Raw genomic sequence first — 18939 nt, 5'->3', positions numbered from 1 at the left:
CTCTCTTTAAACTATGCAAGGTTTTATGGAATATTTACCGTATTCAGAGACCATTGTTTGTCCATCACCAAGTGGTTGGAATGCAGTTTGGGGACTGGTTATAAATGTGGTTATTGACAGGATTGACAAATCTTAAGAAAACACACAACTAGAAATAATTCCATGAGCTGTGGAACAAGAGGTTTTATGAGCTGTTGTAACCATGAACTTGTGATATTTGGGAAGATGTGGGAAACACATACAATAACAACAACAAGATTACATTTGTATAGCACCTTTCACGTTGGGAGGACACCTCAAGGTGCTGGACAGTGTACAGCATTTTAGATCAAAATCAATAACTTAGGACACAATCTCACACAGGCAATCAAAGGTTGCTTGTTTTTCCTTAGAGAAACTTACCAGAATTTTTGCTCAGGTGATAAAATGAGTTGTGTAGAATATGTGATACAAGAGATTTGAAATGGTTCTTTGGGTGTCAGCAAATTGAAGAGGGAATTAGATAGGTATTTGGAGAAGAAATTGATCGAGAGGTATGAGAAGTAGAGTGATGAAGACCTAAAACTATTTGTATTTTAATCCCGCCTTCTACTGATCCAAAAGAAGTTGAACTAAACTTTGGTCGTGAACAATGCTTGGAATACTCATTAAGCACTAAACTCTAGAGCATAGGTTTATTTGCATTAGCTCAGTGCTGTGAGTCATCCATTCAATGCAGAGTCATTAACTGATATGCCTACATCTTGTACCCACCTACTTGCGAATGGCATAATGGGGGAGTGATTACAACAACAACAACAAAATTACATTTATAGAGCGCCTTTCACATCGGGAGGGTGTCCCAGAGAGCTGATTTCAATTTAGATGCTAAATCATGAAAGGTAAAACTTTACAGTGGGAAGAGAACAAAGTAATCAGGAAACCTGCAAAAGATTGAAATTTAAATGAATATAATTTATGAAATAATAGGTTGGCCAAGAGCACGTAATTATTGCAGCTTAGCAGACCAATTATGAAATACAATTACATACCCTCCATTCTTTGCTATTCTGTACCCCTCAGAACTGACAATAAAAACAACTTTATATAGTGCCTCTCATGCAGGGTAGCATCCCAGAACGCTTGGAACTAACACATACTTGCCGAAAACTATTGACTAAGAAGTGATGATTAGCTTTCTACTTTACTTGTGATTCTTACACTTAGCCACAGTGCGAGAACCTCATATTTCAAGATGACAGCCTGACTCAGTTGGTAGCGCCCTCACCTCTCAGTCAGAGGTTCTGGATTTAAAATCTCAGGGTACTACTGTTTTTTTACCTGTGTTCCATATGATGCTTTACAATCCCTGTGAATTGTGCCCTTCTACGAAGCAGGATCTGTCACTAGCTTTTCTCCTCTAACCAATGCTTCTCCTAATCTTCTGACCTGTTCTTCTGCTAGTGAAGGTATTTTGACTGACTTGTTTCCCTTCTAATTGGGGAATGGTTACATGGGCCCTGGTAGCCTTTTGGACCCTCGCCTATATTTCCTGTGTGATCTAGACAGCAAGTATTGACACGTTATTCGATCACAGGAGAGTCATACAGTCTAGATAATATCTGATTTATCTTCTCATCCCCAACCCTGGGAGATCAAGGCTAATACTCAAACTGCTACCCTCGTTGAGATCAGGTAACTCAATCCAGACTATAGGGTGACAATTGTGAAGTATGATATGATAATCATGCAGTTGAAAAGATACATTTGTAAGAATAGAATTATCATGTGCCCATGGGTATAATATTCTCCCTCCCCCAACATGACTTTCAGGTGTCAGCTTGACCCAGTTGGTAGCACTCTCACCTGGATCAGAGTGGTCCAAATTCCACATTCTGTCTGGACCTCATAGTCATGTTGACAGTCGAGGGCAGCACTGGGTAAATCCCTACATTGTTACAGATGCCATCCTATGGATGAGACTTTAAACAGAGATCCCATCTGCATTCTTCAGGTGAACCATAAAGATCTAGCGACACTATTTGGAAAGAGAAAGGAGTTTCTCATGGTAAACTGGCCAACAATCCATCAGATAGATTGATCATTCACTACATGGCTATTTGTGGAACCTTGCTGTGTGCAAATTGAGTGCCATATTTATAACAAAAAGAACATCACTATACTTAATAGTAATTCAATGATATAGTTTGAAACATTTTAACATGATAGGTGCAATATCAAACCCAAGGATAATGTATTTATTATTATTCAAAACACTGTATAATAATAAATAAATGATTCAGGTTGGGGCTGAAGCATTGGAGTTGCTGACTATAATATTTCAGTGCCTCTTGGGGGAAGCCACCTTAAATCAGATTTTTTTCTGACCCACTCCACCATCAATCATTCATATTATGGTATGTCAGCATTGAGCTTAAAGGGGGATCGTCTTCAAGTGCAAAAATGTTCATCAAGCCCTTTTCTTTGCAGAACAGTGTGTCATGTTTGTCTGACAATTACATCTCGTCATGCCATATTATGATGACGTATTTAAATGCCATGTACATTGTTATGCCGCAATAAACAAATGAAAACTAGTTTGCAAAACATTTTTCTTGAAGATGTTGCCTTTAACATAATTAAGAATTTGTCATATGATGGTCTTATAGAGGAAATGATGCTTCAACTATATACAATCTGTCTGTTACCTATGACATTAGCACATCTATAAATATACTCATCTATCTTGAGTGATAAACACCTAGATTTACGTGGTGGGTAGTCAGTCTCTTGCGTGAGGCAGCATAATATGGGTTGGAATGAATCTTTGTAAATTACAGCTGAGTTATTTCAACCTTACAACCACACCCTTTAAAAAGTAGCAATTACCTGTCAATCAAAGAGCTAAAACAGGTAGTTGCCATAGTTTCATCACAATGAGAATAAATAAAGTGGCCAGAATAGAATGAATACCTTTAGGGAAGGCCTGTGCAGTAGTTTGTGACTTTTCTGTTGTCACCTGGCCTGTGGCCTACTTGCACAAATTAGATGTTGAAACTGCAAGGACATGTTTAACTGAGACAAGAGCAGAAACAGGATGTCCTGAGATGTGCTCATGGTTGAAAAGCCTGTTGACACTCTTCTATGCTCATATATAACAATGTCCATAAGGAATTTACCACAGCAGATGCTACCTTCACAATAGGAATCAAGAAAAGATTGGGTTAGAACTCTACAAGTTGACATAATTATCATTGCATTAGATATTATGCCATTCAGGTCAGGAGGGCATCTCAAAGTGCATCATGGGATTTATTGTAAAGTATAGTGACTGTATTTTGTAGACGAAAGCCAACAAACAAAATGTGGAAGCAAAATGAAGTGTGTACATGTTTGGTCAAAACAAGTGCGATTCACTGTCCATGTTAACCGTATTGATGGTTACAGCAATAGCCATTTGAGGCTTTGCTGTGGATGTTATTTGATTTCCTTCCCAGTCTGTCAGCCTCTGTTCACCCTGCTTAATGTGCACTCTCGACTTTGGGAGGTTTTGAAATTCAAATATATTTGTCGACAGAACCCAGGAGTGAATAAAACCCCTTTTTTTTAATTTTGAGGCCAATTATTGTGTTTCTTTTCGGTGAGATTTGGTAACTACTCACCCAAGCAGGCATTGAACCAGAAACCTTTATGGTTCAAGCTCACTCCATGCAATGGCTGTGCCAATTGATCCATGGGGGTTGGGGTGGAGAAAAGCACTGTTCTATGACAATAATTAACATGGCAACACAGTAATAGTCAGTCAGTTGCTCAAGGCACGATTGATTTTGCATGTTTTATACTTTGAACTGCTTCTTGGCATCAATGGTATTGATGATAATGTTCATGTTAAATTGATTTGTATTTGCATTCCCATTTCTTTAGCAACATGTGCCTCACTCAAAGATCAAAAAGCACTTTTCCGTCCTGCTGCAATCGGTAAATATGGAACATTGTCACCAGGAACAAGCATCCCTGCACTTGACAATTTCACACTGTGCATTTATGTCAGACCAACTGAGATTATTGAGAACGGTATGACGGTGTTTACCTACAACACCGATAGGAAGCTTTATTCACGTTTCTCACGCAACCACGAGCTTGGGATCATGATCAAGGACAGCAGTCTGATAATTTGGCTGTTCGGCACAGAAATCGAGTTGGACTACGTGCTCTCCTTACATAACTGGCATTATTTATGTTTGACGTGGCACAGTGCTCACCATAAAGCAAATATCTACGTGAATAAGACGCAGATACATACCAAATTCCTAGTGCAGGATTACAAACTCTTCCCAAATGGGAGCCTGCTACTTGGTCAGAGTCATAAGCGGAGACCTGACCGGCTGCAAGTGGACCTGGATATGGCGTTTGTGGGGGAATTATACATGTTCAATCTGTGGAATTACATAAAAAGGCACCAGATATTAAATCTCGGATGTGAAGATGGCAACATTATTAGCTGGAACAGCCAACAGTGGGACTTCATGGGCTTAGACTTGGAGTACGACTACTTACTGCCTTGTTGTAAGTATTGCAGATTGACTGCACACCAAATATCACTCAATCCCATTGACTGCACACCAAATATCACTCAATCACACTGACTGTACACCAAATATTTTATTACTCTGGTATGCAACTAAAAATAATCCTATTTCTTACACACTGCATTGATAAAGCAGTAGCACCAAGCAGTATTGGGATTTATGAGCTTCAAAAGCCACATGACTAATCATTAAAATATGCCTTATTTCTAATTGAAAACACATCAACAACAAGATTACATTTGTATAGCACCTTTCACGTCGGGAGGACGTCCCAAGGCGCTGGATCACAAGCATTTGGATCACAAGTGAACTGCTGGAGCACTTGACATCCATCAGCAATAGCTGTCTGGCCGTGCCTTCAGTTATGACATCGTCACTTGTAATTATTGTGATCAGACTGATTTGTGGAGCGATCTACATACTACATTACTGCATATCGGTCGTTCATTCCCATCATGATCTTAAGTGCAGTGATTTCTAACTGAATTCCTTAACAATGAACTACCTCATACTGACCCACAGGAATGCCACTCCGACATGATCCACTTTCAGAGAGGAGATACCAAGGCACTGCATGGCGTATTTCTCTATACCAAAAGGAATTTTTACTTAGATTATTATCACGGAATCTTGTTATAAATTGCTGTACATTAGAACCCCTTTCGAAAAATCATCGAAATGTATTTTACTGACTTACTAAGCGTTTATTCCAGATCCATCAAATTTCCCCTCATTTCAAGCTTTTTCTACTGCAATCTGTTCCAGTCATTAAGAAGACTTCAGACTATCTACTTTAAACATGATTGGCTTAAAATGCTGACAATCAACTGAGAATTAAAATCGAAGCTGCAGATCAAAGATCAATTCCTTGGTGTGAGGATTCAGGCCTGGTGAATGTACCCGTTTGTATGGTATAGACTCATGGAGGCCTATGGTTGTTTATCGTTATTTAATATTTCCACAGGAATAGTAGGTTCATTCTTTCAATTAATTACCCCCAAAGTATCATATTTCTAACAATTAAGTATGTTTGCAAAGTTTCTCAATGCTGAGCTTGAAATATTGCCAATAAAGCTCCCTGATTAGATCTCACACATTACAGGTAAAAAGCATTTGCCTCCTTCTAAGGATTTGAGTGGCCTCTGTCCAGAACAAGCAATTCATTGATAAATTCTAATCTTTTAGGTCATGAGCTTATCAAAGTTAATTTTAACCATTCAGGTAAGAATGAAAGTGATTCATATACTCTTGGTTTCCTTGAGGTACTTTTCCTGGTCACTTTGCTAAAGCTTTTCTTATATACTTCTGAAGATCTTATGCAAAGATGCGTTCCTACTTTAATTTCACAGTACATTGGTACATTTGGGAACAGGTACATTTAGAAAAGTCAGACAGGAGAAAGCTGCGGTTTAGTAGATGGAGGATCTCACACAGCACGATTGTTGGAATCATAAATTAGCTATTTGTCACAATTCAGGCTTTAGATCCATGTGTGTCACTTCTGAGGGATAACATATAGCACAAGATAGAGAGTGGAGGATATATAGCTTTAACTTGTTGGCACATGTGACAGACAAATCGTGGAGTCCTGTAGCTCAGTGGTTAGAGCACTCACTTTGCAAGCGAGAGACCTGAGTTCAATTCCAGGCAGGGCGAAACCTTGGGCAAGTTTCCTTACTCCACACAGAGCCTAATAATAATCCCTCCAAAACCAAAAACAATAATAAAAATTGGTCATTTTCAATCTACGACTGTTTGTGGGACATTGCTGTGCGCAATTGGCTGCCGCGTTCACCCACAAATATACAGTCAATTAACTTTACAGTGTGTTCTGTGAAGCGCTTTGGGACGTCCTTCCGACGTGAAAAGCGCTATATCAAATGCAAGGATTATTATTATTATTATATTATAAATCTCTTGAATCTCTTTCAGTATTTGCTTATCATGTGGCATTTTTATCAGACATCCATATTTTGTACCCTGGGTGGAGTGAGACATGAATGTCTGGGAAATCTGAACTGCAGGCTCATTAGCATTTTAAAATGCTGAAAAGCTCAAATCCTAATGAAATCCAACCCCATAAGACATTATTTATAACTCACTAATACATTTAAATCCATCTTTATCATTCAAGTAGCTTTAACTTATTAAAATAAAATCAATGCAATAAGTAAAATAACACGTTGTAGCATCAGCATATTAGAAAAGGTTAAGTTAAAGGAAGATACTTTAGTCCAATTTGTAGTATTTCTAAATGGGATGCCTTAATAAACAAATTGAGTTGTAAAAATGGGAACATCTTTCAGTAACTGAAAGTAAGTCATGCTGATCTGTCACGCTGACCTGGAGTGGAGATTTCACAATGTGTTTTGGTCAGCCGGGCTGACAAAATGTGGAAATCCATCACCATGCTTAAGAGTATCCAAACCAAAGTTCCACTTATGCATGGGAATTTCTCGGTGTCTGGAGTGAAATACGTACTTTCTGCTTGCAGAAACTCACTCCATTTAGGGAAGCCCACTGATTGATGAATTGAATCCCTTCAAGAAATACCACAAATTAAACCCCAACATAGTATTTTACAGTATCAGAACCACAAATAACCAAGCTTTGCAGAAAATCTTTTAAGGGTCTTCTTTTAGAGGTGTTGAGAGTACATCACTTTACCATTTCTGGATGGTGTCTTTTGGGGGAAGTGGTTCCAAGTCCAGGCTCTTGACAATGTCTGGATCCATTATACAGCCTCTTATTTGTGAACCAGATAAATAACAAGTGTGAGATCCTTATATATCCGATTTGCTTAGCCCCCCACTCCCCCACCCTCTGCCTCCGCCTCCTGTTTGTCCCTCGTTCTCTCCACTCCACCATCGGTGGCCGTGCCTTCAGCCACTACGCCCTGAATCCCACCTAAAGACCTTCCTTTTTGATCGTGCTTATGGTCACCTCCACCCTCCCTCTCCCCCTGGCTCGGAGTTAGACTCGCCATGTCAACCTCTCTGGGACACTACTCTGCGTGAAGGGCGTTATATGAATGCAAGTTGTTGCTGTTGTATTCCTAACTGGCAAGTACCTGTGCATGCCTTGGCTTGGAGCTACTAAGGGTGAAGTAGATAATGTTGGTTAAATCCTTTGCTGCTATCCCTCGGGACTCGGGCATTTTGTTTTGGTTTTGGTATGGTTTTTAAAATTTCTGTAAATGGTTTTCTTGGAAGTGCATGTGAAAGAGTCTGGTGAAACAAAATGCTTCTTGGAATAAAACAGATCTAAGGAATGCTCTAATTCAATGTGATTACTGTGGGTAGATAGAAGATAGGGAATCAGCAGTTATGGATTCAAGCATCTTTATTCTTTCCATTATGGAACAATATTCTGTTTAATTTAATTATAAGGATGGGACGCAGAAGTTTAGTTGGTGCAGGCCTGGCTGGTGCACCAGTGTCAGGCAGTTCGGAAGAGTTATTTTTTTTCCCATGTATCTTGGGAAGAAGGCGAAGGAAGGTGTGTGGGTCATTTTTACCACATTGGTGATGCAGAACAAGACAACACAGTAATATATCTAATGTTATTAATGCCCTTGCACAGAAATTACAAAGTTTGGTCAAATATTTTGCTCATATTGCTCAATGTCTGACCAATAAATAGTTCTAATTTGCTTGACAATGGTGAACTTTATCAAACAATGCTGCATTTACCTGCACAGCATTTGTTTGCATAATATGTTTGGACGAACAGCCCATTGTATTGCTATGGCAGTAATTACAGTTAAAAGGTTCACTTTCATAAAATCTCAGGAGATGTCTAAGAGACATCTTTTGTTACAAGAGGTGTTTGAGAAGATTAGCTGAAAAATATGGGAGATCATGTTTAATCTAGCTCACAAATACTTCTGATACTCATTGATGTTGAATAGCAGAGTATGAAAACTACAGATCAAGGAAGTCAAGACATTTGCTTGGTAAGTAACTAAAGATTTTAAGTGGTTATATTATATTTGCAAGTTTCCATAAACTACTTAACAAACTTCAAAGACGTATTTAACAGTATTGAAGTAATTTGGGGGTTCACATGAAATTGATGTTTAACTGTGTGAAAGGTGCTATATAAGTGCAAATTGTTGTTTAGGTTTAAAAATAAGTTTGAAGTTTCTTCAGTGTTCTTTTGGTCTCATCCATCTCTGTTTATTTCATGTACCTATCATTTTTTTCTCCATAACTATCATAAGCCAACAACTGCAATCTAATAATCCCTCTTTTAAACAATGTATGCATTTCTTCCATGTTCAAATCATATTGTAATGAGCATAAAACCCAGTAGTCAGTCCCAAGTTATTCATAAATAATCCACAAAGCACAATCAACTAGTTAAAATACAATACACCAGACATTTATATAATGTCTTTCATACTGGGAGGAAAGACAAGTATAAAAATATGAAAAATGTTACAGCACTTACAAAATGTTACAGGCCATTCAACCCAACGAGTCCACCATAAATTTCTAACCATCCTAATTATAAATCCATGAGTGAAGTGAAGCAAACTGTTCATTGATGGATTGCAGAACAGTCAGCTAAGTCAAGCATGAGATAGCTTAAACTAACTCTTTACTATAAGGGCAAAATGATCCCAAACATCAATTAAAGAACCATCAAGATTGTGAGCTCCTTTGAGAAAATGAAATATCCGATGTCAATTGGCAATTGGTGACTATATTATGTCCAGTGTGTATTCTATTAATGCATATTGTAAATCGTTAAAATACGGTGAATGTCAACAATATTGACACATGCATTTTTTAAAAATTGTTGTTTCCAAAGGTGTGAGTTGCTTCTCTGCAGATGTGCATCAACCTTCTGTGATAGGCTAAGTTTCTGATTGCTTGATGGTCTTTGCATCCTATTTTCTTGGTGCGCTAGTGGACCATGTATTTAATTGCAAACTGACGTAATGATAAATCTTTACATCCAAAGTCCCTGGCTGTCCAGTAGAGGTTCCTATGTTCCTGTGCTGGTGATTTATTTGAAGCTTCAGGTTCAGACCATCTGAAATTTTACGGGGTCCAATTTGGGATCTGCCTGGTGCCTGGATCAATCAGAATGCAGATCCTTAGCATCGCAATCATATTATCAGTTCTAACAAGTTAAAATTGCAGCAGAACTCAACTTCACTCAAACTTCAGATGAGTTGAAGTGAAGGATGATGTCTAACTAATTTTGAGGTATGCTGAAATACGCAGTATAGAACAGTTTTAAGGTGAGTTAATATTGAGTACAGCAACTCCTGATATAGTCCAATCTGTTGTTTCAATGTTATGTTATTATATGTTATGTCCTGTTGACTTTATCCAGTGATATGCCGCTGTGCTGCATGGATTTTACATTTATAGGATTTGTAAATTCCTTAGACACAAATAAAGTTCGGAGAAGTTGACTACTCAGCTAATTTATATTCTGAAACAGGCATTGGTAAATTGCATATCCAAGTAATTCATGTTTGATACTTTAGTAGTCTGCAAGTTAGACATGCAAATTAATCATGTATAGTGAGGCTTCATTTACTGTAACAATTCTCACAATACTGTAGTATAACTTAAAATTATAGTTATGCAGCTTTGGCGTAAATTAACAGAAATTATGAATAGGAATTATTTCCAATCAAAAAGTTATTTGTGTATATAGAAATATACATGTATGTATAGAAATAATATAGGTATGTGTGTATTGTGTATATATGTTATAGGTTTAGAATTCACTGCTGACTCATGCCATTTATTAATGTTGACTATTCTTTATTCCCATCCTTTTATTACTCACTTTAATAGCACCTGCTATCTTAATGAATTTGGCAGTCTATTACAGTACTGCTGTATTCTGCTAACCATTTCAGCTCTTGCCAGGATCTGAATAGATCTAGCATGCCAAGAATAAGAGATTTTAACTAATAATGACGTACAATACCTTGACGGATAAAAGGCTTCTAATTTGGTGTTCCGATTGGACTTAATACTGAGTGCCAATAGTCTTAGATCTAGGATTTGAAACCATCAGTTCCAACTGTGGCCAATTTGCAGCAGACCAAAAGTACTATGCATTCAAGTGCCTAGTTGTAGATGGTATTATCTTGTTTTATAAAGGTAATATGATAGAATACGCAATGAATGTGATGGTAATATATCCTTTCTTTTTATTATTATAAATAGATTTCAGAAGCGAGAGAGAATGTATGTTATTCAGATTCATTGTCAGTAATAATCTGAAAAAGCTTTCTGTAACTCTGTGCTCACATAAGCTTCAACACTCTTTCAAATGATAACTTCCCTAGTTACAAAGTCTTCACCAGAGCCTAGAAACTTGACACTTAATATTGATAAGATATGTCATGCACGAGACCCAACACTGATCATCTGTGAATGTTAATTCTAATCCCTCTCCTTGTTGTCTTACTCCTTCACTTTGTCAATAATCAATTATCACCAGCAATAATGCTAGCAACAAAGTCATTTAATCTGTCAGTCGCTATTCCTGGCCAGACAAAATGCATCAAAGATCAAAGGAGTGCAGTTATTACCAACTGTAATATGCAGCCCTTAATCTTTACACACCTCCTTTTAATCATGCACCTCGAGACAAGTGAGGTCTGTATCTAAGCAGAACATCCTGTTGAAATCTGTCAGCGATTTGGGGCTAATCTATTTAAACATTTTGTCCACGCTACTGCACTGCTCATTTAATCCTGGATTTTACTTTAAAGATTCCACTGTTTACGATCTAAAAACACTGGACCTATAAAAGTCAGGAAGGAAATCTGTTTGAACAATTTCCCTGCCCAAATCAGATCGAATAGGAAGAATGAATGCGCAAACATATCCATATTTGTTTCTCTATGCCAGTGAGAGTTTGTAGCACTCAATTTGTGATGAATATAAATCACTGCTGTTGCAAAGTGTAATTGAGATCTTCCTGTATATGTTACCTCACTGAACTTTCATCAGACTAGACCAGACATGCAAAATTCTGACAGCTTGAGGTTTTTGTAATCTTTCTCATACTCAACAACATTATATCATGATCAGTATTGTAGCTCTTTTTTTTGGTCAGCTGGGTGGCTGACACATGCGGAAACCCATCATGATGCTTAAGAGTATCCATACCAAAGTGAGAATTCAATGCAACCCACCTACACGTGGAAATCCCAGAGACAGCTTGTTGGAATGGAATGCGCTCTCTCTCTCTCTCTCCTTGGAGCTTACATAATTCCGGAGAGTATTAGGTGGAGGTTACAAGAGCCAACAGTTATATCAGTTTAATGGGGACCCCATTAAACTAATGTATTAAACTTGTCTAATAGGACACTGGAAATATTCATTGGCTTTACAAAATAATCTACCATTGTGATACTGCACAATCCCAAATTAATCTTGCGGCCAACACCTTTCATTTGATTTTTAGCCAGAATCCACTGGTAAAACAAACAACCTGGATTCCAGAAAACATTTAATGATTAGGTCTCACACTTCTGTGAACTGACATTGAGATCTATAAAGAGGAAACTCCACCTCCGCCTTTAACCACGTCAAGGGTTCTTTCTGGTGCAACCTGAAATACCTGTCCAGAAAAACAACTAGAGTTTTGTTAGTTGCCTCATAAAGGTGAGTGTGAGCATGCTTTAGGTGTTTCTCACAGACCTTCCCTCTGCAGTGTAAAGTCTTCATATATTCGCCCTCCCCCCAATACACATACACACACACACATGCCAAACTGGGCAGCAGGACTTAGAAGGTAGAAGTAAATGAGTCCTGACAATGATACATCAGGCCTTGCAAAGTTCTTGCTTCTTCCCGTACTTCAAAGCGGAAGTAGGGAAAATATTTTAGTGTGACTTTTATGCAATGTGCTAAAATTGTATTTTATAGGCACATCAAAGTATTCATGTGAAGCACTAGGAATATAGTACAGGCTAAATATTTTATCCTAGTGATTTCAGTTTGTTGTCACTATTAGCACTGTTTAAATCTGTATCTGACTTATTGACCTCTATGCTTTCAGCTACTGGTTTACATGATAATACATCTGCAGTCTTGAACACAACAGGTATTTGGAAATCTATGTGTTGTTTTTAATGAAGAATTTAATGAAGAAACCGTAGACAAGGCAGATCATCAATTGCCTGGGGTAGTAACACTGCCAACTCTCACATATCCTGTTGGGGCTTCCATAGACGTTTTCCCCACTTCGGTTTTCTCGATTGATCACATTGAAAACCAGACAAGTTAGTCTCTGCAAGCCACGCAAAGGATCATCCTTCTTCCTATCATGTGACGAAGGATAGAATCCTCTATACTGATGGTTGATCTTCATTGAATACCTGCAGACACGATCACAACCAGCATCTCTTGTAAACACACAATCTCACAAGGATATTCCAGTGATCTGAAGTAGTTGTCAGATGTTTCTTCTTTCTCTTTTCCGCTTATCTATTACCTACTAAGGATTTATGGCAGGATTAGTTAAAAGTTCTGCAACTATCTAGTCCTGAACGTATCCTGATGCGTCTCATGCCAAGATCTGGAGTTCTGCTCCAATAATGGTCTCCAGCCAGGCTAAGGGCCTTCTTTGTCTGCAATCCGACTTTATAGAAATCCCAAATGAGATCGATGTTCAAACAGAGTGTTGGGAGGTTCAGAGACATCCACATATTTGCAGGATTCAGTATTTCCAAAACTTTTGGAAATCCTATAAATTGCCCCCCACCCCACTTCTATTCCTTAATTGATTTGGTCTTTTCCCACTCTTTTGTACCCTGCATCTGTTAAGCATCGTGGCCTTGGCCCTTAACTCATATTTCTCAAAAATCATGAAAGTCCAATGGTCAAAATACCAGTGTTAGAATGCAATTATAAATCTCAATGAGATATAAAACGTTTGCTGACATGTTTTCATAACATTGTAATGTTGTATTTGACTTGATCACTGCTTTTCTCCTCCCAATTCCTTTCATTGTTCATCCCCTTTACATGAACTCCATTCAGCACAATTTATACCAGAAACAGCCTTGGGGGAGAAATTCCATCTGGGTTTAGTATAAGTATATAATATACTGTATAAGAAGGTGTCAGGCCAAAGGCAAGGTCAATATAAGTTAATGCTGTATATTATTATTGTTATATACAGTATTATATACTGCTCATGACTTGTCATGTTCTGTCCAGATAACAATAGCAGCAAAATTATATTTGTGTAGTGCCTTTCATGTTGGGAGGACATCCCAAAGGGCTGGACAGACAGAGATTCGAACCTGACCTGGGGTCGGGATCGGGAGGGTGGAGGGCAGGGGGGAAGCAGAGTATTGGAAAGCACGGTCGAAGAGGAGGGTCTTGATATGGGTCTTGAAGGAGGAAAGGGAGAGGGCGAGGCAGAGGGACTGCGGGATGGAGTTCCAGAGGGTGGGGGCAGAGTGGCAGCAGGCCCGCCTGCCAGTAGTGGGGTGAGCGAGGCGGGGGACATGAACTAGATTCATTCCATTTGACCGCTAGTTGTCTCTTTCCAGCTGCTTCCAGGACAACTAATATCGCATCGACACCATCCAGTTCAGCAGGTACCAGAAACAAATTTGACACAGTAACGACATTTTCTTCATCCAGCACGCCAGGTATTACAATCTGCTCTGCCCAGAGATGGGCCAGTTTATAACTGTGGGAACCCTGGACCTCCTATTGGTGCAATCTAACAAGGGAGAGGGGATTCATGGCATGAACACACTATAAAGTAGTCACAAATAGAACAAATAGGGAAGTTAGAAGAAACATATTCACACAGAGAGCAGTGGGAATGTGGAATATGCTACCACAAGGAGTCGTTGAGGCAAATAGCATAGATGTATTTAAGGGGAAGCTGGATAGGTACATGAGGGAGAAAGGAATAGAAAGTGCCAATTGTAAGGATTTCAACGTAGAAAAGTGTGAGGTGGTACATTTTGGAAGAGGAAATAAGGAAGTCACATACATCCTGGAAAGTAAAAACCTAAATGGGGTAGAGGAGCAAAGGGAACTTGGGGTATACATCCACAATTCACTAAAAGTAGCAACGAGGTTAATAAAGCCATAAAAATGGCCAACCAGGCATTGGGATTCACTTCTAGAAGGATAGAAATGAAAACCAGAGAAGTTATGGTAAACTTCCTTAGAACCTTGGTGAGACCACACTTAAAATACTGTGTGCAGTTCTGGTCCCCACCTGAAAGAAGGGATGTAGAGGCACTGGAAAGGGTGCAAAGGAGATTCACAAGGATGATCCCAGAACTCAGAGGTTATACCTTTCAGGAAAAGCTGAACATGCTTGGACCCTTTTCCCTTGAAAAGAGGAGGGTACGGGGTGACCTGATAGAAATCTTTAAAATGATGAAAGGTTTTGATAGGGTAGACACAGTGAAGATGTTTCCACTTGTGGGGGAGACCAAACCAGGGGCCATCAATATCAAATAGTCACAAATAGATCAAATAGGGAAGTTAGAAGAAATTTATTCACACAGAGAGCAGTGGGAATGTGGAATATGCTACCACAAGGAGTCGTTGAGGCAAATAGCATAGATGTATTTAAGGGGAAGCTGGATAGGTACATGAGGGAGAAAGGAATAGAAAGTTATGATCGAAGGCTTAGTTGAGGAAGGGCAGGAGGAGGCTCATGTGGAGCATAAACACCGACATAGGCCAGTTGGGCCTAATGGCCTGTTTCTGTGCTGTATATTCTAAAGTATTTTAATGATTATTATTATGATTATAATAAATAATAAGCCTTTCTAGTTGGGTTTACATTGGACCTAAAGCAAACATCATTGGGCTACTCTACTGGAATTGTTAGCACGACTTCACTCATGTTATATTCAGTCTGACCACTGTTCATCTCTTTTCAGCCACTTCCAACACAACTAATATCACATCCAGTGAATCCACTTTAGCAGGTACGAGAAAACAATTTGTTTAGCACAGCAGGTACTGCAAATGTGAACTGTGATTATGAGTGTCTACTGTCTAAATAGTAAACTCGCTGAGCTATTTGGACAGCCTCAATACAGTTATATTCATATAATTACACTGTAGGCGTATGCATGGCATTGGATTGTTAGCACTACTTTACTTATGTTATATTCAAACTGACCCCTGGTTGTCTTTTTCAGCTCCTTCTAACAGAACTAATATCACATCCACATCATTCGTCCCAACAGGTACCAAAAACTAATTTGTTTATATCAGGATGTATGGAAACGTTTGCTAACTGGGATTTCTGTTTTGAATTGTGTCAGGATTTGATCTAATGGCTCGTGCTCTTCTTACAGTGATAGCCACTGACAGGGTGATGCCATCTTCTCCAACCAGCACATCAGGTACTGCAAATGTGAGCTATGATAATGAGTGTCAATTGTAATACGAAACAATTGTTAATTGGGATTTCTGTTTCAGATGACAACAGGTTTTAGAAGCGAGTGCATGAGTGTGAAAATGTTTAATTGATTTAAACACAGTATTCTGAATTTGTACAATTTTTTTAAATATACATTAACAAAACATTTACATACATGTGTCGCCTTTTGTGTCAGGAGGATGTTTAACAGGGAGATAAATACTTGGATAGTAAGGAATATTGCTAAGTGAGAGAGAGAGAGCCCAGGGACATTTCCATGTGCAGGTGGCGTGCATATATGCAAATCATTCCGGTTTCCATTCTCTTCGAGCATGGTCTATATTTCCAGGCAAATGAACATACCTTTAATGATAATAACACTGATGATGACTTTCAGCTCTCTTCTGATTTGGTAAAAGCCATTGTTTGTCGACTAATACGATTATTATATTGTATACTGAATGATAATATACAGTATAAGTATATAGTGTACTGTATAAGAAGGTGTCAGGCCAAAGGCAATATAAGTTAATGCTATACAATATTATTATGTTATATACAATATTATATACTGCTTGTGACTTGTCGTGTTCAGTCCAGATAACAACAACAACAAAATTACATTTGTATTGCGGCTTTCATATTGGGAGGACGTCCCAAGGCCCTGAACAGACAAGAGTTTCGGACCTGAGCTGGGCGTCGGGATCCGGGATGTTGGAGGGCAGGGGCCAAAGCAGGGTATTCAAAAGCACGGTCAAACAGGAGGGTCTTGATATGGGTCTTGAATGAGGCAATGGAGGGGACGAGGTGGAGGACCTGCGGCATGGAGTTCCAGAGGGTGGGGACAGAGTGGCAGCAGGCCCGCCTGCAAATAGTGGGGCGAGCGAGACGGGGGGCGTGAACTAGACTCATTCCATCTGACCGCGAGTTGTCTTTTTTCAGCTCCTTCCAGCACAACTAATATCACATCCACACCATCCAGTTCAGCAGGTACCAGAAATAAATCTGACACAGTGACGACATCTTCTTCATCCAGCACGCCAGGTATTACAATCTGCTCTGCCCAGAGATGGGCCAGTTTATAACTGTGGGAACCCGACTGCCTCTTGGTGCAGTCTAACAAGGGAGAGGGGATTCATGGCATGAACACACCTCCTCCATCCCAGTGAGTTCCTCAAATTTACTCTGTCAGTGTGGGAAACGTGTGTGAAGCTTGAGCAACTCAAGGGAAAGGGAGAGCTCACATTGACCACCGAGAAGTGCAATAGCTTTTTGTGCCTTCAGGAGAGTGGGGGTGTTGGGGGAGACTTGTGGGGGAGTAAGTGGAGGCTTGCTCCTGACAAATAATTATATTTGCCCACAAACACACTGTCACACCACTTTACAGTATTTCCCGTGAAGTATTTTCCAACGTTAAAGGCACAGTGCCAATTGTAAGGATTTCAACGTAGAAAAGTGTGAGGTGGTACATTTTGGAAGAGGAAATAAGGAAGTCACATACATCCTGGAAAGTAAAAACCTAAATGGGGTAGAGGAGCAAAGGGAACTTGGGGTATACATCCACAATTCACTAAAAGTAGCAACGAGGTTAATAAAGCCATAAAAATGGCCAACCAGGCATTGGGATTCACTTCTAGAAGGATAGAAATGAAAACCAGAGAAGTTATGGTAAACTTCCTTAGAACCTTGGTGAGACCACACTTAAAATACTGTGTGCAGTTCTGGTCCCCACCTGAAAGAAGGGATGTAGAGGCACTGGAAAGGGTGCAAAGGAGATTCACAAGGATGATCCCAGAACTCAGAGGTTATACCTTTCAGGAAAAGCTGAACATGCTTGGACCCTTTTCCCTTGAAAAGAGGAGGGTACGGGGTGACCTGATAGAAATCTTTAAAATGATGAAAGGTTTTGATAGGGTAGACACAGTGAAGATGTTTCCACTTGTGGGGGAGACCAAACCAGGGGCCATCAATATCAAATAGTCACAAATAGATCAAATAGGGAAGTTAGAAGAAATTTATTCACACAGAGAGCAGTGGGAATGTGGAATATGCTACCACAAGGAGTCGTTGAGGCAAATAGCATAGATGTATTTAAGGGGAAGCTGGATAGGTACATGAGGGAGAAAGGAATAGAAAGTTATGATCGAAGGCTTAGTTGAGGAAGGGCAGGAGGAGGCTCATGTGGAGCATAAACACCGACATAGACCAGTTGGGCCAAATGGCCTGTTTCTATGGTGTATATTCTGAATATGCATTCTAAAATCTAATGATTATTATTATGATTATAATAAATAATAAGCCTTTTTAGATGGATTTACATTGGACCGAAAGCAAACATCATTGGGCTACTCTACTGGAATTGTTAGCACGACTTCACTCATGTTATATTCAGTCTGACCACTGTTCATCTCTTTTCAGCCACTTCCAACACAACTAATATCACATCCAGTGAATCCACTTTAGCAGGTACGAGAAAACAATTTGTTTAGCACAGCAGGTACTGCAAATGTGAACTGTGATTATGAGTGTCTACTGTCTAAATAGTAAACTCGCTGAGCTATTTGGACAGCCTCAATACAGTTATATTCATGTAATTACACTGTAAGCGTATGCATGGCATTGGATTGTTAGCACTACTTTACTTATGTTATATTCAAACTGACCCCTGGTTGTCTTTTTCAGCTCCTTCTAACAGAACTAATATCACATCCACATCATTCGTCCCAACAGGTACCAAAAACTAATTTGTTTATATCAGGATGTATGGAAACGTTTGCTAACTGGGATTTCTGTTTTGAATTGTGTCAGGATTTGATCTAATGGCTCGTGCTCTTCTTACAGTGATAGCCACTGACAGGGTGATGCCATCTTCTCCAACCAGCACATCAGGTACTGCAAATGTGAGCTATGATAATGAGTGTCAATTGTAATACGAAACAATTGTTAATTGGGATTTCTGTTTCAGATGACAACAGGT

General features: G+C 39.2%; 1 protein-coding gene across 1 annotated transcript in view; it reads left to right on the top strand.

The window, feature by feature from the left end:
* The first annotated feature begins 4055 nt into the window (after positions 1-4055).
* LOC103177599 (flocculation protein FLO11-like) overlaps positions 4056-18939 on the top strand; it is a 32333-nt gene continuing 17449 nt past the window's right edge. The window contains exons 1-10 of the mRNA XM_042334081.1: positions 4056-4545; positions 12612-12656; positions 14113-14214; positions 15475-15522; positions 15739-15786; positions 15898-15945; positions 16905-17006; positions 18381-18428; positions 18645-18692; positions 18804-18851. Coding sequence (XP_042190015.1) covers positions 4056-4545; positions 12612-12656; positions 14113-14214; positions 15475-15522; positions 15739-15786; positions 15898-15945; positions 16905-17006; positions 18381-18428; positions 18645-18692; positions 18804-18851 — 1027 coding nt within the window. The remainder of the gene's footprint in view (positions 4546-12611; positions 12657-14112; positions 14215-15474; positions 15523-15738; positions 15787-15897; positions 15946-16904; positions 17007-18380; positions 18429-18644; positions 18693-18803; positions 18852-18939) is intronic.

The sequence above is a fragment of the Callorhinchus milii genome, unplaced genomic scaffold, assembly GCF_018977255.1.
Source record: "Callorhinchus milii isolate IMCB2004 unplaced genomic scaffold, IMCB_Cmil_1.0 Scaffold4, whole genome shotgun sequence".
NCBI classification, from domain to species: domain Eukaryota; kingdom Metazoa; phylum Chordata; class Chondrichthyes; order Chimaeriformes; family Callorhinchidae; genus Callorhinchus; species Callorhinchus milii.
The sequence above is the reverse complement of the archived record's forward strand: the minus strand, read 5'-3'. Positions and strand labels throughout refer to the sequence as shown.